The sequence below is a fragment of the Hemitrygon akajei genome, chromosome 20, assembly GCF_048418815.1.
Source record: "Hemitrygon akajei chromosome 20, sHemAka1.3, whole genome shotgun sequence".
NCBI lineage: Eukaryota > Metazoa > Chordata > Chondrichthyes > Myliobatiformes > Dasyatidae > Hemitrygon > Hemitrygon akajei.
In genome coordinates this window covers 64123797-64148423 of record NC_133143.1, presented here as the reverse complement: position 1 = coordinate 64148423, position 24627 = coordinate 64123797, and the positions used below count along the sequence as shown (strand labels likewise).

The 24627-nt window shown below is 42.1% G+C and overlaps 1 protein-coding gene and 1 long non-coding RNA gene across 3 annotated transcripts; both read right to left on the bottom strand.

Annotated features, from left to right (window-relative positions):
- On the bottom strand, window positions 1-22378 carry LOC140713880 (uncharacterized). Of its 2 annotated transcripts, XR_012095756.1 has the most exons (5): window positions 22289-22378; window positions 21570-21725; window positions 12679-12783; window positions 10723-10815; window positions 1-329 (listed from the first exon to the last, which is right to left on the bottom strand). It is a non-coding gene; the product is annotated as an uncharacterized lncRNA (long non-coding RNA). The 2 variants fall into 2 exon arrangements; XR_012095757.1 differs by lacking the exon at window positions 10723-10815.
- Window positions 22379-22727: 349 nt separating this feature from the next.
- LOC140713870 (proline-rich protein 15-like) lies at window positions 22728-24125 on the bottom strand. The gene is made up of 2 exons (XM_073024481.1): window positions 23913-24125; window positions 22728-23736 (listed from the first exon to the last, which is right to left on the bottom strand). Exon 2 carries the CDS (start codon window positions 23708-23710, stop codon window positions 23384-23386), a length of 327 nt encoding a protein of 108 aa, XP_072880582.1. The 5' UTR covers window positions 23711-23736; window positions 23913-24125; the 3' UTR covers window positions 22728-23383.
- Between the last annotated feature and the right edge of the window lie 502 nt (window positions 24126-24627).

Here is a 24627-nt window from a genome sequence, read left to right as displayed (position 1 = left end):
TCACATTCCAGACTCCCGTTTTACTTCCAATTAAAGTAAAACGTTCGAAGTACATTTATTATCAAAGTATGTACTGTATACAGAATACAACTCTGAGGTTCGTCCTCCTGCAGGCAGTCACGAAACAATGAAAGATACAACATGGATATACCCAACGCAAGAAAAAAAGAATAAATTGTGCAAACAGTAAAAATCAAGTGGACACTTGATTTAAAATATCAGTAACAATCCAGGAGTGTTCAGTTCAACACCTCTAGCTGACTGCAGGCTGCAGAGCCGTTCTTCGCCAAAGCCTCCCAGTCCACATCGATCACCCTGATCAAACCGCCCTGAGAAACAACGGGAATGAAAACCTGATCTTGAAAGAGATTATTACAAAAGCATACACACAAGGTGCCAGATGAATTCAGCAGGTCAAGTAGCATCAATGGAGGGAAATTAATAATCAGTGTTTTATATAATAGTGCGTTAATGGGAAAAGAAGCTACTGAAGGTGTTGTCTTGGCTACAAGTGAAGCATACTGTAGGAATCAATCCAACCGAAGGCCAACTATGTATAAATGGAAGTAAAGTAATGCTTTTTTGATGGTCAAAATTGATATTGAGAGGAATCAGGAAGGACTTTATTATTTTCATAGACACATAGGCCAGGGATCTCAGCCTGAAAGGTCGACAGTTTATTAGTTTCTACTGACGTTGCCTGACCTGTTGAGTTCCTCCAGCATTTTGTGTGTTACTCACTGCGGTGAACTACCGTACATATACCTGTCTGGACACGCCCCCTGCTGACTGCTCCTGTGGCTCCTTCCACAGACCCCTGTATAAAGGTGATGGAGGTCTGAGCCCAGCCTCTCTGTCTCCAGGATGTAGTATGGTGGTCAATCACTGCTTGTTCCTTCTTCCAGTCAATAAAAGCCGATACCTCACCTTTACGTCTCAGAGTGAGTTATTGATGGTGCATCACTCACCAATCACCCTGACAACTTGTACTCCTTCCCCTCCCCTCCCCTTCCCTTTCATTTCCAGCCCTGATAAAAGGGTCTTGGCCCAAAACATAGACTGTTTATTCACTTCCATAGATGCTGCCTGACATGCTGAGTTCCTCCAGCGTTTTGTGTGCGCTTCTCATTAAATATTTGTACTTTACAAACTTATCCAATATAACACATACAAAGTATACATACATGAATACTTACATCACCTGAGTTGACCCTGAAGTTAAGAAAAGGTAAAATATGTTCTTTTGAGGATGAAGGCATTATTTAGAGTCTATTAAGTCTACTTGTTTACAGACCAAATATCACCTCTTTACTAAGGGAAGAGATAATCAAAAGCAGAGGTGCACGGATGCAAGAATTTTGCTGAAGATTCTAGTAAAGTCAGTAAAATTATTATCAAAGTACATATATGTCACCCTGAGATTCATTTCAATAAATCCATAATAGAATAATAACCATAATTCAATGAGAGACTACACCATCTTGGGCGTTCAACCAGTGTGCAAAAGACAACAGACTGTCCAAATGCAAAAAGAAACAATCATTAAAACAAATAAGCAATTAATATTGAGAACATGAGATGAAGAACGCTTAAAAATTAGTCCATAGGTTGTGGGAACAGTTCAGTGATGGGTGAGTGAAGTTATCCACTTTGGTTCAAGAGCCTGATGGTTGAGGGGTGATATCTGTTCCAGAACCTGGTGGTTCCTGAAGGCAGCAATAAAAGGAGAGCATGCCCTGGGCGGTGGGGGCTCCTGATGATGGATGCTGCGATTTGTGACAACGATTTGTGTAGATGTGCTCAATGGTGGTATAGAAAAAGGTTAAAGCTGCACAACATTTTAAAAACTCCATATTTTACGTAATTGATATTTTATATAGGCAACCGTACAACTGGTCACTTGGTATGGTAAAACTCTTGATAATCTGTAATATGACTGTTCAGGAATCCCAGTGGATTGGCAATTGGCCATCGGGTGTTGATTCCAGGATTAACTCACTGGGGGACATCAGAATCTGGCCGATGATGGGATTTCAAGGAACATGCAAAATGGTGGAGAAAACCAGTGGGTTAAGCTGTGTTTTTAGAGGGAAATGGACAGTCGACATTTCAAGTTGAGCCCCAGGTCCCAAGTGTGCAAAAGGCTACAGAAAGTTGTAAACTCAGCCAGCTCCATCATGGGCACTGGCCTCCCCCAGCATCGAGGACACCTTTGAAAGGTAATGTCTCAAAAAGTTGTAACCTATCACTTAGAACCCCCCCCCCCCCCCACCCAGGACATGCCCTCTTCTCAAAGAAAATGTACAGGAGCCTGAAGACACCCACTCAATGTTTCAGGAATAGCTTCTTCCCCTCCCTCATCAGATTTCTGAATGGACAATGAATCCTCGTACACCACCTTACCATTTTTTTCTTCTTTTGCTTTCTCTTTGCTCTGCTTAATTTTTATCCAGTATATGTATTTCTGATCGTAATGATAGTTTTTTTAATTACTATTTATTGCAATGTACTACTGCCACAAAACAATAAATCTCAGAACATATACCAGTGATATTAAACATGATTCTGATTCTGCGTGAAATTTAAGAATGGATCGAGGTGAACCTGAGACCACGTGAGGGATCTCAGTCCAAAATCTCGATTGCTTGCTTCCATCCATAGATGCTGCTTGACCTGGTGAGTTCCTCCTGCTTTTTGTGTGTTAGCAAGCTAGAAGCCCAGTTCCTTTAAAGCACTGTGGCCATAGTTCCAGTGCTCATCGTGACACCATGCTCAAGGGACTGATACTTACATGGGACCTGTTTCCATCCCCCTTCTGTTTCCCACTCTCCCTTAAAATTTATTGTGCTGTCGAGTGCCATTTTATTTAAAAAAACAGGCATTTACTGTACAACACACAGTAACTGCCAGAGGAACTCAGCAGGTCAGGCAGCATCTATGGAACTGTATAAACAGTTGACGTCTTGGGCTGAGACCCTTCTTCAGGACTGGAATGGAAGGGAGAAGGCACCAGAATAAAAAGGAGGGGGGAGAGGAAGGAGGATAGTTAGAAGGTGATAGGTAAAGCCAGGTGGGTGGTAAAGATAAAGGGCCAGAGAGGAAGGAATCTGATAGGAGAGGAGATTAGGCCATAGGGGAAGGAGGAGAGGATATGGGGGAGGTGATTGGCAGGTCAGAAGAAGTAAGGGGCCAGAGTGGAGTATAGAAGAAGAGCAGTAGGGGAGGGATTTTTTTTTTTAAACTGGAAGGAGAAATCGATATTCATGCCTTCAAGTTGGAGGCTATCCAGACAGAATATAAGGTGTTCCTCCTTCACCTTGAGGGTGGCCTCAACATTGCACAAGAGAAGGCCATGGACCAACATGTCAGAACAGGAATGGGAATGAGAATTAAAACCTTTAGCCACCGGTAAGTTCCACTTCTGGTAGATGGAGTGGAGGTGTTCAAAGAAGCGCTCCATTGAAGCATTAACTGGAATAACTGGAAAATCAGCCATTCAAGCACTAAGTCCCAAGTGTGAGGTCTACTCTGTAGCCATTTATCTTCTTTTGTGGGCTGGCAGGACAAGAAGAATTTCATGCCAAGAAACATGAATTGGAACATAAATCTACAAAATCACAACATATTCCTGTGGATAACATTGTAATGTTCTCATTTAGCGAAGCAAGTTGAAAGCAATATTGAAACAACAAACCCTGGTACCTACAGAAATAATATCAATAAAACTGAAAGAGTACAGAGGAAACTTATGTGGATGTTGTCAGGACTTGCAGACCTGAGTTATTGGAAAAGGTTGAATAGGCCAAGACTTCATTCCTGGAGAATAGGAGAGCGAGGAGAGATTTGATAAGAGGTATACAAAAATATGAGGGATATAGGTAGCAGGCTTTTTCCACTGAGGTTCAGTGGGACTGGAGCTAGAAGTCATAGGTTAAGGGTGAAAGGTGAAATACTTAAGGGGAATCTGAGGGGGAATTTCTTCACTCAGATGGTGGTGAAACTGTGAAATGAGCTGCCAGTGGAAGTTGCGGGTGCAGGTTTGATTGGAATATTTAAGAAAAGTTTGGCTAGGTACATGGTTGGGAGCTGTATGGAGGGCTAAGGACTGGGTGCATGCTGATGGGACTGGGCAGACTAACAGTTTGACACTTACTAGGTAGGCCAAAGGGCCAGTTTTTGTATTGTAGCATCTATGGCTCTATAACTCTATTTCAGAATAGCAGCTCATTGACGGCATCAAAACAGAATGAAAACACAGCAAATTTGCATTCACCAGCAAGGATGAACCCAGAATTTAAAGTTACATAAGACACAGTTTGAAGTTATGTAACCGACCCAGAGTGAAATACAATAATAACCATACCTGCCCCATCTCAGGTCACTTTGGAAACTCGAACCATGCACCACCTGGCATGAGTCACACTTGTGCTTTGGTAACATTTCAAATTCAAGTTTGAGGAGATAATGTCACGGGTCTGTGCAATACTCTTTCGGGAACACCGCAGTAAAAATGTCGCCATATACCACCCTGAGATTCATTTTCTTGCGGGCATTCACAGTGGAACAAGAAATTCAAGAGAATCAATATGAAACTGCACAAAAGCAAAAAGTAACAAATGACCAATGTGTAAAAGACAAATTGTGTAGGTAATCAAATAAATATAGATACAAATAAATAGAAAGATAAAAGATAAATAGATAGATAGATATATGGATCTGAGAACACGAGTTGTAGGGTACCTAAAAATGAGTTCATATGTTGGGGAATCAGTTCTGAGTTGAGGTGAGTGCAGTTATCCGCTCTGGTTCAGGAGTCTGATGGCTGAAGGGTAATATGGAGAAGCGAGCAAGGCCTGAATAGTGGGGATCCTTGCTGATGGATGCTGCTTTCTTGTGGCAGCACTCCATGTAAACGTGCTCAACGATGGAGGGGACTTTTGTGTTGACATCCTAGCAACACAATATCTGCACCAGCCTCTCACACTGGTCAAGCATTAAGTATCTTTGACACTCTTAAATCATTAGTGACAACTAGGACATGTGCAACAATATTTTTTAAATAACTTCCTTTTTGCATAAAATCTAATGTACAGGAACATTAAAAATCAATTTAAACCATGGGTTCACAACTTTTTTATGCCATGCTAGATTACCATTCACTGTGGACCCCAGGCTGAGAACCCATGATTTAAACCAATGAAATTAATGTAAATAATACCAAAGTATTCAATTTAATTTTCTTTGCCCATAGATGTACAGTGGAGAGTATCCTAACTGGTGGCATCACAGCCTTGTATCAAAGCACCAATGGCCAGGGAAGGAAAAGTCTTCTGAAAGTGGTAGATACAGCCCAGTCCATCACAGGAAAAGCCCCCCCCCCCCACTACTGAACACATCTACAAGGAGTATTATCACAATAAAGCATCATTCATCATCAAAGACCACCACCATCCGGCCCCTGCTCTCTTTTGCATGTACCATCCTGTAGGAGGTTCAGGAGTCTTAGGTCCCACATCACCAGGTTTAGGAAAAATTATTACCCTACAACCATCAGGCTCTTAAACTGGTGTAGATAACCTCACTTACCTCAACTCCGAACTGTTTCTACAACCTGCAGACTCACTTCCAAGGCCTCTACAACACAGTCTCAGTATTATTTATCTTTATTTGCACAATTTGCTCCTGGTTGCTTGTCACTCTTCACTTATGAATAGTTCTTCATAAATTCTATTGTACTTCTTATTTTCTTGTAAATGCCTGCAGGAAAATGAAGTATATGGTGACATTTATGTAGTTTGATAATAAACTTGCTTTGACTTTGAGAATGCCTTGCAGATTTAATCCAGCACAGGGCCAGCATGCAGTCTACCAGCCTGGGAGCCAACCAGCCTGAAGGTCACACCACATCACATGACTTCCTGAGAAGTGAGCAGGATAGGTGCCCCCACGGGGCGGAAGACACTGCCTCCAGCTCAGCCTAACTTCAGCATTGGAAGTCCAGAATTCCAAAGGGCTTTTAGGGAAAGCTCTGGCTTTACACAGAGAGTGGTGGGTATGTGGCACATGTTTCCAGGGTGGTAGAGCCAGGGGCATTATGGACATTTAAGAGACTCCTGGTTAGGCACGTGCATCAGAATTGGCATCAGGTTTAACATAAGTGGCATATGTCATGAAAATTGTTGTTTTGCAGCAGCAGTTATGCAATACATAATAAAAAACTAATTACAATAGAATATATATAAAATTATTGATTGATTAATCAATTAGTGCAAGAAGAAAGCAAATAAATAGTGAGGTAGTGTACATGTGCTCATTGCCCATTCAGAAATCTGATAATGGAGGGGAAGAAGCTCTTCCTGAAACGCTGTGTGTGTGCCTTCAGGCACCTGTACCTCCTCCTCGAGGGTAGCAATGAGAAGAAGGCATGGCCGGAGTGATGGGGGTCCTTAGTGCTGAGGAGGCTAGTGCCCATGATAGAGCTGCCTCAGTGTGCAACTCTCTGCAGTTTCTTCTAATACTGTGCAGTGGATAAAAGAAAAATGGAGGGCTACGTGAAAGGTAAAGGTTAGATTGATTTGGTTAAAGGGCCAGTACATCATTATGGGCTGAAAGGCCCATACTGCACTGCGGTGTTCTACGTTCTTTAGTAATGGTAGCTGGAAGTTTAAAGGATTGCTGTCACTATGCATTCTATAACCAGGTTTTGGGCTGAGGTGGAGAAACATCTCTACCAAAGGAGGAGTAAGGTGCTCCTTCACTCCGCTAGCCTGCACGTCACCCTTCAGTCAGGTGTAGCACCCTGCTTAGCAGCCACCCCACCCCACCTCCCAATCAGGGTCATGTGAAGCCATGGGAGCAGGTGGTGGATGCTCGTATGAGCAGCCGGTGCATACCACAAGTCCTGGTTATGTGACCACTGACACCAGGCAGGCAATCTCTGAAGAGTATTGATAATGGCTGGTCTCACCCACCTTGTAAAGACACTGCCCAGAAGAAGGCAATAGCAAACCACTTCTGCAGAAAAATTTGCCAAGAACAGTCCTGGTCATAGAAAGTCTTAGGATATGACACAGAATGAATGAATGAATGAATGAATCATGTTTATCTTCCTCAGAAACTAAAGAAGGGCATTCCAAATGAAAATAAACTAATTACTGTAAAACTCACCAGGTAAGGTGTAGGTAACTTAAACAGAAACCCACGGCAATAGTTACTTCAGTCCATTAATTCTGATTTAATATTGGTGTCACTATTGTTTGACATTTTCCATTTCAAACTGAGTTTTCACCTTGATCCGTGCACGGTATTGTTCGTGATGTCATGTACCTTCCCTGCAGTTTTGCATTACTGGAAACTGGATACAGACTGGACTACTCTGCCCTGCCAATCTGTTTGTTATGCACATTTATTTTGTTCCTGTGCAGATAAACGGCACTACCAGGTAACCTTCAAGATACAAAGGAAACTCGTGACATGCACTCAGTGGCCACTTTATTAGGTACACCTGCTCATTAATACAAGTATCTATTCTGCCAGTCATGGGGCAGCAACTCAATGCATAAAAACGTGCGGACATGGTCAAGAGGTTCAGCTGTTGTTCAGACCAAACATCACAATGGGGAAGAAATGTAATTTAAGTGACTTTGACTGTGGAATGACTGCTGGTTTGAATATCTCAGAAGATCCTTATCTCCCGGGATTTTCACGCACAACAGTCTCTAGGGCAGACTGCTTCCCAGCCTTTATTATGCCATGGACACCTACCATTAACTGAGGGGTCCGTGGAGCCCAGGTTGGGAAGTCCTGCTCCAGAGTTTAGAGGGAATGGTGCAAAGAACAAAAAAAAAGCACTCGAGTGGCAGCTCTTTCAGGGAAAATGCCTTATTAATGAGCGAGGTCAGAGGAGAATGGCCAGACAAGCTCAAACCGACAGTAACTCAAAGAGCCACGCACTGCAACAGGGGTGTGCTGATGAGCATCTCTGAACAGACAACACATCAAACCTTGAAGTCGATGGGCTACAGCAGCAGAAGACCGTGGACATACAGTCAGGGTCCACTTTATTAGGTACAGGTGATACCTAATAAAGTGGCCGCTGAGTGTATATGGACGGTAAATTCAGTGTTCCTGTGCCTTCAGAGTGGAAGTGAACTTGAGTGGAAGCGAACCTGAGGTAGAGTTCCAATATTATAATTTTAACTCTTTATATCTCCTCATCAAGAAAGGCTTTCTGGTGTTGACAATAAATTTGCCTTATTCGCAGTGTAGCTAACTCTGTCGGTTGGTTCATGTGAAACAATGATTATAAAAGTCAAGAGCTGCAAGAGTGACAGAAAGAGGTCATGAAAAGAAACCCTGAGCAACACACACACAACACCTGAGGAACCTAGCAGGTCAGGGAGCACCTGTGGGGGGTGGATTGGGATCAGCAGTATGACACACACCTGGCTTGCTGAGCTCCTGCAGTATTGTATGTGCCCTGCTGAAGATTTCCAGCATCTGCAGAACCTCTTGCGATTATGGAGAGAAGTTCATTTTCTTTCTCGTTTTGCTCTAAATTGTGTTGTAAACCAATCAAAATTGTTTTTTTTTAAATTAGAGAAAGAATTGCCTGCTTCTAACCTTAATAAAAGTTAATCATGCGAACCGCGCAAGGTTAGAAATTTTATCAAACAGCGTCCACTGTTTTAGGATCATATCCTGCAAAAACTTGTTCTGTGTGGAGTCTGTTACCGTGAGAAATTATGACCTTCATGAAGCTAAACAACGGATTTCTCTACACTATCCATACTGATGACAAGGGCATTTCCTTTGGGTACCAATTTCTGGCATTCCTTCCAAAAAATGGGAAGCAAGACCATCATTGAATTTGTTCAATTCAACTAAGACCACTCAGGTTGGAGAAGCAATACCTCATTTTGTCTGGGCTGTCTCCATTGGTTTCTATAGCTTCTGGTAATTTCTCCCCCCCCCCCACACTTCTCTTTTACTAATCCCCATCCTGGTTCCTGTCCTAGCCCCTCTCTTCTCATCAGCTGTCCATCACCTTTTTCTGGTGCCCGTCCTCTTTCCCTTTCTCCCCTGGTCCACTCTACTCTCCTGTCAGATTCCTTCTTTTTCAGACTTTAAACTCTTCCACCTATCACCTCTCAGCTTCTCACTTCAACCTCCTTTCCCCCTTACCTGATCTCACCTATCACCAGCCAACTTGAACTGACTTTACAGCTTTCGAGCTAACTGTTGATTGTTCCAACATGTCCAAGGTCCACAGGGTGAGGTAAAATTAGTACTGTTCTATGCAGTATCTACCTGCTGAACTTTTCATTCAAAGGTTGCCTTCGGATTGATATAACTGGTTTCACTTGCAGTATTCCATTACAAAATACATCATTAGATTAGCTTTATTCGTCGCATGTACATTGAAACATGTCAAGAAATGCATCAATCAGTATCAATGGAAAGGAATAAATTGTCAATGTTACATCAATGGAAAGGAATAAATTGTCTATCCTTCATCAGGACTGGGTCTCAGCCTGAAATGTCAACTGTTTATCCCTTTCCATAGATGCAGCCTGATCTGCTGAGTTCCTCCAGCATTTTGTGTGTGTTGCTCTGGATTACCAGAATCTGCAGAATCTCTGGAGTTTATGAAATGCATCGTTTGTGTCAATGACCAGTGCAGTCCAAGGGAAGCCCGCATGTGTCACCATGCTTCTGGTGACATCACAGCATGCCCACAACTCACTAAGCCTAACCGGAGTGTGGGAGAAAACTGGAGCATCTGGAGAAAACACGTGGTCATGGGGAGAACATGCAAGCTCCTTATTGACAGCAGTGGGAATCGAACCCCAATCGTGATCACTGGCACTGAAAAGCTTATGCTAACCGCTGTGCTGATGTAACTGGCTACACAAGGGGACCACAGGACAGAATGCTCAGCCTAAACCCAGAGATGTCACAGTCCACCTCAATGTCTCTGAAAGCCACAGGAAGAGTGTCAGGTATCATCATGCCTGGACTGCTCTCTCTTGGTCATCTTCATCATCATTACACGCCGTGTTGTATGACATGGATGATCATGGTCCCCATCTGCTTTAATCTAACGATTACTCATTCTCTATCTATGACCATGATTGTTCTTGTCTTATTTATCTACAGAAATTATTTGCCTTGCCTTCTTCTGGACAGTGTCTTTACAAGATGGGTGACCCCAGCCATGATCAATTCTCTACAGATATTTTCTGCCTGGCATCAGTGGTCACAAAACCAGAACTTGTGATACGCACCAGCTACTCATACGACCATCTAACACCTGCTTTCATGACTTCACATATCCCTAAATGGGGGTACTAAGCAGGTGCTACACCTTGCCCAAGGGTGACCTGCAGGCAAGCGGAGGAAAGGAGTGCCTTACACCTCCTTTGGTAGAGACGTATCTCCACCTGGCCTCTCTCGGTAACCAGCTCTCAGTGCCAGTCACTGAGTCTCAAAAAACTTATCATTGCCCGCTTGACTACTATTGACATGTTGGAATCACCACTGACTGGAAACTCAACCAATCTTGTAAATACTGCACACACAAGAGTGTGCTGAAGGCTGAGATCCTGTAGTGAGAAACTCATCTGATGTCAGATTCAGAATTGTTTAAGATTACTGACATGCAATATGTCAAGAAATTTGCTGTTTAGAGACAGTACAGTACATAAAAATACCATAACTTACATTACATATATAAAAATATAAATCAATTAAGTAGTGCAAAAAGAAGTTAAAATATTGAAGTAGTGTTCATGGGCTCATTTTCCATTCAGATATCTGATGAGAGAGAGAAAGAAATGTTACTAAAATGTTGAGTGTTTGTCTTCAGGCTCCTGTACCTCCTCTCTGATGATAGTTATAAATCAGCTTTTCTGAGGCTTTCCCCAATTATAAATCAAGAAAGTGATGGCATTCAACAATTCTAGATCAGAAGTCATAGTCATAGTCATAGTCATAGAGTCATAGTCAATTACACAGAATTGGGCCGTTTAGCCCATTTAGACTGGGGGTTCCCAAACGTTTTTATGCCATGGACCTCTACCATTCACATCTGATCTAGACCAAGCTGACCTGGTCTTCTGCCTAGTCCCATCTACCTGCACCAATACCATAAACCTCCATACCCTCCTCTTCCACGTACTTACTCAAACTTCTCTGAAATGTTACAATTGAACCCGTATCCACCACTTCCACTGGCAGCTCTGGGCATCACGCTAGAGTCATGATCAGTGCTATCATTTTAGAGTGATCATTCACTGGGATTCAATTCTTCCCGCTCTCCATAAGGAGTCTGTACGTTCTCCCCATGGGCTTCCTCCCAGTTTCCTCCCACATTCCACAGACGTTCGGGCTAGGGAGTTGCAGGCTGCTGTGTTGGCAGCAGAAGCTTGGCAACACTTGTGGGCTGCCTCCAGCACATCACAAACGATGATGCAAACAACCCATTTCAATGCACGTGTGACAAATAAAGCTAATCATTACCTTTAATCTCATTCTGCACCTGCATCAGTGATTAAGCTCCCACTCAGGTTCTCCTTAAACCCTTCACCTTTCACCCTTAACCTCTAGTTCTAGTCTCACTGACCCTAAGGGGAAAAGCGTAACCCCATTTCTTCTCCAGAGCGTTGGGGCTGTAATGATCTAGTTCCTCCCATCTACATTTGCTCTAACTCCATCTACTCAGTAAATTCTGTCTGTCCTCCACTGTGTCACAACAGTTTCTCTTCTCTTTCCCTCTCCTTTCATTCCCTGCCCTAAAATTGGTAAACTAAATTAATGAACTGACAAACTGCTTTATTATCATATACCAAGGTACAGTGAAAAACTTGCCTTGCATTCCATCCATGCAGATCACATCTTTATAACAGTGCATTGATGCAGTGCAAGGTAAAAGTACAAAGTACAAAGTAATTATTATTATCAATGTACATACTCTATATATCACCATATACAGCCCTGAGATTCATGGGCATACTCGACAAATCTATAAAATAATAACCGGAATAGAATCAATGAAAGATGACACAACTTGGGCGTTCAACCAGAGCGCAGAAGACAACAAACTGTGCAAATATAAAAAGAAGAAAGAATAAATAGATAAATAAATAAATAAAGCATAATACAGAATTAAGTGCAACACCTATAAAGTGCTGGCAGGGAGACAATAAGATACAGGATCATAAATCTGCTAGATTGTGAGGTCAAGAGTCTATCTTATTCTACCAGCAAACCATTCAATAGTCTAACAACTCAAAGCCTTTTGTATCTTCTGCCTGACAGCAAGGAGTGGGTGGGGTTTTTAATTATGCTGGCTACAGGAGAACATAGAGGGGAGGCTGGCTTCTGTCAAATGCTAACCTGTCAAATCTTTCCAAATATGGTTAATGGTCACTGAAAGAATTGCCAACTGTGTTCCTCTAAACTACTCTACTTAACTTGAGCATTTACGAGGTTTCGTGTTTTTTTATTTCAGTTATCTAAGATCGACATTTTTTTTATTTTGAACAGGTGTTGTCCCTTTATGAGTAATCTTTTATGCAATTCTCATTGTTGTAGCTTATCTCTGAGATAATCTTTACATTGTCTTTGCAAGCAAACAAATTCTATAACCATTCAATAATAAATGGGTGATGTATTCACCTACGGTACTGTACAAAAGTCTTAGGCTTTTTTTCCCCATGGTTTCAGATGGCACGGCCTCCACAGGGCCCTGATCTCAACATCATCGAGGATGTCTGGGATTACCTGGAGAGACAGAAGCAAGTGAGACAGCCAAAGTTTGTAGAAGAACTGTGGCAAGTTCTCTAAGATGCTTGGAACAACCTAGCAGCCGATTTTCTTATGAAATTGCACAACAGTGTACTTAAGAGAATTGATGCAGTTTTAAAGGCAAATGCAAGTCACACCAAATATTGATATTATTTAGTTTTTTTAACTCTTTACTGTTCTTTATAGCATTTTTTGATATTTAGAAACTTCTGATTTCATTAGTTTCGAAAGTATCATTGTTTTAAATAATTTTTACATATGTAAAAATGTAAAAATGACTTTCGCAGTACTGTTTGTATATATCATAAGTTTTTACCAATCAATGTGATATACTGTGATCAACAAGAGAATGTAATACTGCCCTTTGAAGATGAAAGATCAAGGATCAACTTCATTTGCCATATACGTTTACATATGTTAGAAATTCACTGTGGTGTGTAGGATAATATGCCACAAAAAACAACAATGTTCCACAATTATAACGAATAAAGCATTATACTATAAAAAAGTTTGAGGTTAAACTGTGGATATGGAATAAAATATGCATAAATACGAGCGTGTATTTATAATGTAAACAGCATTATAAAATGTGATTTAAAGTGCAGTGCAGTGATTGATGTTACAGATTCCACAATCTATGGACTCACTTTCAAGGACTCTACAACTCATGTTCTCAGTATTAATTAATTGTCTATTTATCTACCTGTCTATTTATTTATTGTTTTTGTATTTGTAGAGTTTGTCCTTTTGCACATTGGTCATTTGTCGGTTTCTGTTTCGGTGTAGTTTTTCATCGATTTCTTTATTCTAATGTGAATGTCTGCAAGAAAATGAAGCTCAGAGTAATATATGATCATAGATGTACTTTGACAATAATTTCCTTTAAACTTTGAAAGTATAGGCATATCGTTACAAGTTAAAGTGATGCATTAAATGAGAGGGGAGCTTCCCAGTCACAATGTTTGCCTGGTTATTACTGTGCTGGTTTTTCTCATCAGTGCAAATAGTGCACTAGGTTTATTTATTGAAGGATATTTTGTAAGTGATACAGACACCAGCATTGTACTGAGGAGTCCATATGATACCAGGAGTTCGTTTTGTGTTGGATAACAAGGAAGTACAAGTGTTATTGAAGGGGGACTCTTCCAGAGAAATGTGCAGTATTCTATTTAAATAGCGACTTTACCCTTGCAGAGGGTAAAAAAGGCTTTGGGAGTTGCAAGTAATTCTAAACCTTTAAAAAACCTGAGGAGCAATTCTCACTGAAAAATGCAGGGACGTATGTTTTAATTCAATAATCTCTGTCTGCAGTAACCAAATGTGCACACAGTCTCAAATATAGGCTAGAACAGGTCACTTCACGATCTCTCACAATATTACCCTCTTCACGTTCAACTGTAGTTTCAATGCTTGAACTACCTATTCTTGACTCCTGTGCCTGTGTGGGTTTCCTCCTACTGCTCTGGTTTCCACTCACATCCCAAAGACATACCGGCTAGTGTTAGAAAGTTGTGGGCGTGCTGTGTTGGCTTTGGAAGTATGGCAACTCTTGCGGGCTGCCCACAGCACATTCTTGGACTGTACTGGTCATTGGTACAAAAAATGCTTTTCACTGAACAGCATCAAGTACACCTACAAAAGGCGAGGCCTCAAGAAAGTGGCATCCAGCATTAAGAAGCCCCTTCACCCAGCACATGTCCTCTTCCCACTGCTGCCATCAGGGAGGAGGTACAGGAACCTTAAGATACACACTCAAAGTATTAGGAACATCTTCTTCCCCTCTACCATCAGTTTCTGAATAGACAATGAAGTTAGTTCAATATATTTTTTGTTCTCTTTTTACACTACTTACTTAATTATTCATATATATATTTATATCTTATTGCATTTTACAGTTTTTTTATGTATACACAGTGGCCACAAAACAACAACTTTTTTTGAGCAAACACGAGGAAATCTGCAGATGCTGGAAATTCAAACAACAACACACACAAAATGCTGGTGGAACACAGCAGGCCAGGCAGCATCTATAGGGAGAAGCGCTGTCGACCCTTCGTCAGGACTTTTTTTGACATTTGGAAATGCCATTGAACGAAATATCATACAAAAGGTAGTGGATTCAGCCCAGTACATCACAGGTAAAGCCCTCCCAACCATTGAGAACATCTACGTGAAACATTGTCATAGGAAAGCAGCATCCATCATCAAGGTCATGCTCTCTTGTCACTGCTACCACCAGGTAGAGGTACATGAGCCTTTTGGACTCACGCCACCAGGTTCGAGAGCAGTTACTACCCCTCCAACATCAGGCTCTTGAACAAAAGGGGATAACTACACTCACTTGCTCATCCATTGAGATGTTCCCACAGCCAATAATCCTACTTTAAGGACTCCTTATCTCATGTTGTCATTATTTATGGCTAGTTATTTTTATTTGCATTTGCACAGTTTATGTCTTCTGCACTCCGGTTGATCTTTCATTGACCATGTTACAGTTACTATTCCATAGATTTGCTGAGTATGCCCACAGGAAAGTGAATCTCAGGGTTGAGTATGGAGACATAGTCTGATAATAACATTTACTTTGAATTTAGATATGAAACCTGATTCTGATTCCCAAATAAGGCTACTCTATATAAATTTGATTTGTCTTTACTATGGTATTCTACTGGCAGTTCTTAGACACCCATCTGCCTCCTCCTTTGATTCCTATCCCACTTTGTAAACATTACATTTGTCTGACCATTTCACTGGGATGATTCACCTCTCATCCTTCTGCGGTTAGGAAATACAAACCACAAGAACAAGGTAAGCGACAGGTTTAGCTATTGACAATTGTACTCAGACAGGCTACAAATGAGTCCCATACAAGCACAAGCTCCTCTTTTCCCTGATGAAAATTGTTTTCTGAAATTCTTCTCCCTGGCTCCTTCATGCCAGTTACAATGAGGCAGCAAGAAGAATTGCAGCAGTTACAGGGAAGGGTGGAGTCAGTAACTTTATACAGATGGGAAATTACCAGGATTCCCAAAACTCAGGTCATTGAACACCACTGCAAACCCTGCATCTTTGCCCTTGGGCAAGAGTCCAAGTTTGAACCAATTCCTTTGTAGTGCCATACTTGAGCCTGGAAAGGCATGGGTAACACTGTAGAGCAGTGGCTCAAGTAGTGCTTTACAGCACCAGCTGTAAGATTGGGGCTCAATTTCTGCCGCTGCTTGTAAGGAGTTTATACGTTCTCTCTGTAAACGCGTGGGATTCCTCTGGGAGCTCTAGTCTCCTCCCTCATTCTGAAAATGTACGTGCTGGAGTTAGTTAGTAGTAACACAGGACGTGCCAAGTTGATGCCAGAAGCATGGCAACACTAGCGGGCTGCCCCCGGCACATCTCAGACAGTGTAGGTTGTTACCACAAACAACACATTTCACTGTATGCTTCATTCTTTATGTGACAAATAAAGCTACTGAGCTTTCTGTGCACATTCATCACCCATTTCCCCGCTCCATCCTGCCTCCCGCACTTCTTGATCTGCTCATCAGGATTGATTTCCCTGCCGCCCTCCAGCTTGACAAGAGCACTGAGCTCGTTCTCCCTTAGTTTGCCCTGGATTTCATCTCACCCACACAGAGCTCCAGCAAAGGAAATGGGATTTGTGCAGGAATATGGCAATCCGACATGATAAAAGATAGTGCAGCAGACAGAAGGGGCTTAAAGGCGAATTCCTGCTTCTACTTCTCATGTTTTAACCCCTTGTTTAGCACATTGTCAGCTTGAACTAGTCTGTCCCTTCTCCTCTGACTTCTTTCATTAACAAGGTGCTTACGCCCACAGAACTGCCGCTCACCAGACGTTTTGTTTGTTTTTGCACCCTTCTCTGGAAACCCTACTGCAGGGGTTCCCAACCTGAGGTCCACGGACCCCTTAATCATTAACATTGGCCCCTGGCATAAAAAAGGTCAGGAACCCCTGCCCCAGAGACTGTTGTGTGTGGAAATCCCAGCAGATCAGCAGTTTCTGAGATACTCAAACCACCCTGTCTGGCACCAACAATCATCCCCTGGTCAAGGTCACTTAGATCACATTTCTTCCCCCATTCTGATGTTTAGTCTGAACAACAACTGAACCTCTTGAGCATGTCTGTATGTTTTTAATTATTGAATTGCTGTCACCTGATAGGCTGATTAGATATTTGCATTAACAAGCAAGCGTGCAGGTATTCCCAATACAGTGGCCACTGAGTGTTGGTCTCAGTTTCTTTATAATATTGATTAAAATGCAGGTAGTTTATGCAATTATCAAAAATACTGTGTTCTCTCAAATTTGCTGACTAAAGAATTATCACAATATTTGACTATCATCCAATCCTAAGCAAAGACAAGTTTTCTTTAAATTACAAGGATGTACAAAACCATAGTGTTTGATGTCCAATGCAATCTTCATCCCCCAGGCATCATTGCTCTCAACAATAGTTAAAAGATGAGTAGCGGAGGTTGAGAGGAGATCTGATAGAGGTTTATAAGATGATGAGAGGCATAGATAGAGTAGACAGACAATATCTTTTTGCTAGGGTTGAAATGTCCAATACTAGAATAGTCTGGTATAGGAACACCAATGCCTTTGAGCAGGAAATCCCACAAAAGGTAGTGGATTTGGCCTAGTACATCACAAGGTAAAGCCCTCCCAACCATTGAGCACATCTACATAAAACATTGCCAGAGAAAAGCAGCATCCATCATCAAAGATCCTCACCACCCAAGCCATGCTCTTTTCTCACTGCTGCCATCAGGTAGAAGGTACAAGTGCCTCAGGACTCACACCACCAGGTTCAAGAACAATTACTACTCCTCAGCCATCAGCCTCTTGAACAAAAGGGGATAACTACACTCATTCTATTTTTGGAGTTCACACGACTGATGGTCTCACTTTAAGGACTCTTGTTATTTCATACTCTCGTTATTTATTGCTATTTATTTATATTTGCGTTTGCAGAGTTTGTTGTTCATTGATCCTGTTTACAGTTACTGTTCTATAGATTTGCTAAGTATTCTCAGAGGAAAAAGTATCTCAGGGTTGTGCATGGTGGCACGTATGTACTCCGACAATAAACGTTACTTTGAAATTTAGAAGCATGCATTTAGGGTGAGAGGAGGCAAGTTCAAAGGAAATATGAGGGGCAAGTTTTTCATTCCTCCTCACAACCTCTACTTGGAAACTGGCTGCTGTTTCCTCCTTTTCTTGCCTAAGGACCTTCTTATCTTGATTATCTGCTCTTATCTCTCCTCCTACAGGAAAGGTATCAGCAAGATGGAAAGAGTATAGAGAACGTTTACAAGGATGCCACCTGGACTTGAGTTATGGGAAAAGTTTGAATAGGTTTGCACTTTATTCCCTGGGGTGTCGGAGAATGAGGGCAGATTTGATAGAGGTACACAAAATTATGAGGGGTATAGATAGGGTAAATGCAAGCAAGTTTTTGTGTCTTGGGTTGGGTGAGACAAGTATGTGTTAATATTTAATACACAAGTATGTGTATTATGGGTTAAGGGTGAGAGGTGAAATGTTTAAAGGGAACATGAGGAAGAACTTTTTCATTCAGAGGGTGGTGAGAGTGTGGGATGCACTGACAGCTGAAGTGGTGGATGCAGGTTCAATTTCAATGTTTAAGAGAGGTTTGGATAGATCCATGGATGGGAGGGCTTTGATCCCTGTACCAGCCGATGGGACTAGGCAGAATAGTCAGTTGGCATGGACTAGATGGGTCAAAAGGCCTGTTTCTGAGCTGTAGTACTCTATAACTCTGATATAACCTAGGTCTCAGTTTCTTGGTATTGGACCATGGCACAAAAAAGGTTGGGAAGCCTTGATTACAAGCACACCCTTTGATCTCCCCCACAAAATCTGTGCCCTCAGCAACAGTTAAACGTTGATCAATTCCGTTGTGGTGGCATATTTGAGCCTCAAATAATCTTTCTAACCACATGCATAGCATCACAGGGATCACCAATTTCTCCACCTGCAACATCGCTAACTACATCATTTCCTGATTGCTGTTGTATTCTTCCATAACTTTAGTAAGCCTGCACTCCATTAATACAACATAGCTTCAATAGTTATGGAGTCATAGCACACAACACAGAAGCAGGCCATTCAGCCCACCTAATACATGCCAAACTGGACCACAGCGTCCCCACCATATCCCAGCCATCTATGTACTTCTCTTAACTTCTCCTAAATGTTGACATCAACCCTTCATCCACCATTTCTGCTGCAAAGGGTGAAAGGTGAAATGTTTAAGGGGAGTATCTTCACTCAGATGGTGGTGAAAGTGTGGAATGTGCTGCCATCAGAAGTAGTGAATTCAAGTTTGGTTTCAACCATTAGTTGGGATAGATGCATGGATGGGAGGGGTACGGAGCACTGTGATCCGGGTGTAAATCGATGGGAGTTGGCAGAACAATAGTTTAGTATGGGCTAGAAGGGCCATATGGCCTGCTTATGTGGTGTAGTATTCTGTGACTCTAAGATCAATAAATACAGGCTAATATTCAAATTCTGTCTGCAATCAGTCCCCAGGATGTTTCATACTATTTAAAAGTATCACTAGTTAAGTGCAAATTATTGCTGTAGGAATCAAGGGAGGAAAATGATTATGGCTCACAAATAGTGAAAGGTGTGTGTGTATATTCGCTGACTAGTGTAGTCACCTCCAGATATTTGTCCTCATCATGAAAATTACCAATGAGCAATTAGTCAATACTTTGTACATATTTAACTTTAGCAAATAAACTGGCCTATTGTACATTTTATAAATCATCGGGCATTTTATTTTGCAATGCTAACTTTCAGATTGAATACTCTTAGACTCATTGAACACTAGAGCAGAGAAACAGGTCCTTTGGCCTGTTTAGTCTGTGCCAAACTATTAATCTGCCAAGTCCCATTAACCTACACCTTACATGTTGAAATCAAATGCACATGCTCCTTCCTTAGTCCCAATTGTTAAATCCCTATTTAGCTTCTTTATGATTATAATAACATAAATGCAAGTGAGGCTTATTCCAGTAAATCCAAATGAACTCAAAACTTCTAAAGAGTCTGCGTACAAAGGCCAGCTTTCCCAGATAATAAACTGCTTTCCCAGATAATAAACTACTATTAGTCAGAAAGTCAAGTCCAAACATTATTTTCACTTAAGTAGGCCTTTGATTCCAGAATTAGCAGAGCAAAATACCAAGTCCTAGCTTGTTGATTAAAATGCTTGGTCTATTACAAGATTTGGTTTCACTATCAAACAACAAATGCTTAATTATTATAGCGGATTTAGTTAGCTCTGCTTAAATGAAAAATATACACGTATAATGAAGAGCAATAGGAATAAAATCACTTGTATTAGTATCCCTGTGTTCTAATAATCTTCCTTTTGTTCCCAGCTTCAGAAAAGTATTATTGTAAAGAGAATGCTTAGGTTGAATGGCATTTCAATTTCTAAGGCTTTTCAAATTCACCCTCGTCATAGAGTCACAATACACAACAGCACAGAAACAGGAAATTCGGCCCATCTAACAGGGTTCGTAAAATCACATCACTGTACATTCTCTACCTCTTAACACACACAAAATGCAGGAAGAACTCAGCAGGCCAGGCAGCATCTATGGAAAAAAGTAGAGTCAACGTTGTGGGCCGAGGTCTTGCCGAAGGGTTGTGGCCTGAAACATCAACTGTACTTTTCTCCCCCACAGATGCTGCCTGGCCTGCTGAGTTCTTCCAGCATTTTGTGTGTGTTGCCTGGATGTCCAGCATCTGCAGATTTTCTCTTGTTTGTGATTCTCTGCCGCTCTCCTGCTTTACGGTAAATCGTCTATTCACTTTGTCTGTGACAGAAATGTTATTTATATTTCCAGAATGCCATGAATGGACCTTCAGGTCTGAGTTTCTTATTTTAATTCATCTTTTGAGAATGTCATATAATAATCAATTTAACACTTAAAAAGGGGTTTCATTATTCTCTTTCTGGAATTGTTTCAGTATAAGAAATTTTACTTTCTGATGCCTTTTGCAATACAGCAATGAATGATAGATATTGCCAGCTATAAGTCAAAATTATGATTAATAAGACCCACCATATACAAAATTGGCATTATTACATAAATTGTTCCATCTCATCTTCACACAGAACAGTCCAGCACAGGATCAGGCTCTTCAGCCCACAACGTTGTACCAATCCAATTAAATTAGAAACCAAATGGCCAACTCGACTCATCCTTTTTGTCTACACAATGCCCACATCCTTCCACTTTCTCACCTTCATGAGCATATCTAAACATCTCTTACCAGTCTTTAATGTTTCTGTCTCTACCAGCGCCCCCAGTAGTGTATTCCAGGCACTCACCACTCTCTGTGCAAAAAAACTCCCCCCCCCCCACCATCTCCTCTGAAATCAACCCCTCTCACCTTAAATGCATGCCCTCTGCTATTAGATGTTTCAACCCCAGGGGAAAGATATTGTCTGTATCTGTGCCTCTTATAATCTTATAAACCTCTATCGGATTTCCCCTCGGCCTCTGCTGCTCCTGAAAAAACAGCCCAAGTCTGTCCAAACTCTTGTTACAGCACATTCCCTCTAATCCAAGCAGCTTCGTGGTAAACCCTCTCCAAAGCTGCTTTGTGGATTTTATACAAATTAATATCTAATAGATGTTAACACCCTATACATGATTCATTTGGAAAATTCTAAAGAAAACAATCCATAAAATATTTTGTACCTTAGAAAGATGTTCTTGCTGCACTGATTACCACCTAGGGACGAATTCCCGCCTTAGGGACAACAGAAAGATGGCCTTTGAGACTATTCAAATGATACTGAAAGTTATAAAATAGCTCTTCTTTGACAGAAAGGAAATACCATTAAATCTTGTTATCTGGAAGAAATAATCAATATAGGGTTTTGAAAAATACAGACGGTAGTAAGATTCAGGTATGAAGCACATGCCTCAACATGCTTCCTGGAACAAATTGAGAAAAATGAAACTTGGGTTATCCAGGAAACATCGAGAAGTTAGATATCAATTTATGTAGAGGAACACTTCGCCTGGATCTAACACAGTCGGTGGGAGACTGGAAGCTGCGATTGGAAATCGAAATCAACTTTTCACTAGTGGTTACATCGAGAGAAGCCACGACAGGATCGAAAGTCAACGTTTGCATTTTAAGTATCTCTCCCTCTCTCTCACACACTCACACACACACACACACTCAGCAGGTCAGGCAGCATCTATGGAGAGGAATAAACCGTCAAGTTTCTATTCGCGACCCTTCATCGAAATGGAACATCTTACCGAGTTTTTCTTCCCCTGATCTTTTACAGTATTCAATTTTACAATTTTATTACACGACATATCAGAATAACGTAACTAGTTATAATTATGTAACGTGGACGTAAGAAGAAATGGAAACCACGCAGAGGTTCTGCAGAAGGACTCACCTTCAGACTTCGCCACTAAAGCACGTGAAACGCGAACTTGGATCGACAAGGGTGGCTGGAGCCCTAACTCACATCACCCGAGCCGTCTGCCATTTTAACCAAGTAGTTTACGTCGTCCTGGCAACTCACCTTGCCTAACCACCCCCACCCCCTCCCCCTGCCCGCGGTAACCTGAAGCGCCTCACGAAAACTGCTAACTTATTTATTCTTGATTATTGTTCAAATAAATAGCAACATCCCCGTAAGATATTGAAACGGATTAAAAATACACAGAAATGTCATGACAGGCTTAACTACGTGGTGGATTACTGGGTGTGTTGCATTTCGAAATACATTTTGACAAATGATTAATTTTTACGACAGTTTATGAGAAAAGCAAACTCTCCAAACCTTTTAAGTTAGAATAAAGCACGGCAGTAAGCAGGCATGCAATAAGGAATTTTCCCGAAAATAATTCTTTATTTTTTTTTAAAAAATGCTCAACATCTTTATCATTTCAGAAGAACGACTGCTTGAATTAAAACTGACCAAGGCCATGAAACAAACTGTTGGCCGAAAAACATTTTCAGTTACAACTGCAGTCTGAAATCACCTCCCACCCCAACTGAGCAACACACACAAAACGCTGGAGGAACTCAACAGGTCAGGCAGCGTCTATGGAGGGGGATGAACAGTCGACGTTTCAGGGCCGAGACCCTTCATTTCCACCGGTGCTGCCTGGTCCGCTGGGTTCCTCCGGCAATCTGCATGTGTTACTCTGGATTTCCAGCATCTGCAGAACCTCTTGTGATTATCCCTCCCCGCCTACCCCACCAAGATAAAGTTCTTAATCAGAACACGTCCTGCTCCGCTAATCGAACCTGCACCTGATGTGGGGGAGAAAGAGAATTCAGTAATCGTAAAAATCAATCTACTTCAATAGGTATCCGGATTCCAACAAATAAATATTTAACGCATTATTCATGAAATATTTACGGAAATATAAATTGATGCGTTAATTTCGGCTTTATCACTGTTAAATTAAGATAGTGTCTGGTGACCAGTCTTTGCTGGATGGAGCATCGGATGCCCCTGTAAGCGGGGAAAGGATGTGCATTAGTTATCATCGTTTGTGTTCCCATTGCCTTCGAAGAACTTGGGGTTCTCGGGCAGAGTGGCCCGCACCCTGCGCTTCTCCTTGAACCGTCCCGAGCGGGAGATTTTCAGGTTCCTGCGCGTGTTCTTCTCGCTGAAGCCCTTCTCCAGCCGGGGATCCGAGTACTCCTTCTCCTCCGCCACGGTCGGGGGTTTGTTTTCCCGAGCCGACGTTTTGTCCGCGGGGAACTGCCCGTTCTCCTGCCCCGACCCCTTGTCCGTCAGCTCCTTCGGCTTCTTCTTCGCGGTCATCAACTTCCACCAGCTGCTCTTCCCGCCGTCGGCCATTTCCCGGCCACTCCGCCCTTCTTGACCTGCACGGAAAGAACGGAATGACTGGACGGGTGAACACCGGCTGCCATCGGTACGCCGAAACTCCGCCGCACGCAAAACAAAGCGAAAATGCGAAAGTTAGCACAAAACGCCAAAGATCCCGGGCCACCTGTTGATGATCTGGGCTCCACATCACCATTTCTATGCACCGGCTCACCTGTTTGCGCTTGAACCGACCGCGGCAGGATTCTTTTCCTCGGTGCTGCCCTTAATCCATGCTGGTCACACGATCCATTCGGCTCGGTGCGCTTTTACCACCACCAAAAAAAAACACAAAAAATAAATGAAGAAGTGCGGCGGATTTGTAGTCGCAGCCGACGCGACCTTTTCCCTCTCCGTATTTCCCAAAGCTGCAGGGACTGGCGACAGGTAGAAGGCACCAGGCCCCGCCCCGCCCCGGGCTCTGAGCTCCGGGCTGCGGCGGGGAGGGGATCTCTGTCAATCACGCACGGCGCTCGCTCCTCAGGTGAGTCCCAAGTCCAGCTTCCAACTCAGCAGCGGTATGCCGGGCCCGAACCCGGGCAACGGTACACTTCAGGGAGATATTTCCACCAATGAAGTCGACCCGAAACGTCGACTGTTTATTCCCCTAGATAGGTGCTGCCTGAGCTCCTCCAACATTTGGCGTGTGTTCCGCTCTAACGGTTGCAAATTATAATTCACGGTAGGGTGATGGCGTGCAGGTCCAAGCGGTTTTACCGGGGACTTCAAAGGTTCAGGATTGAAAACGTTTATTGTCATTCGTCAGTTAACTCGTGTAAATGAGAATGAAATGATTGTTATTCCGGATCTGAAGCAGCTCGCAGAAACACGCACACACATAATGAGTATACATATAAAAATCCAGTAAAACGCAGTGCACAGCTGTTAAA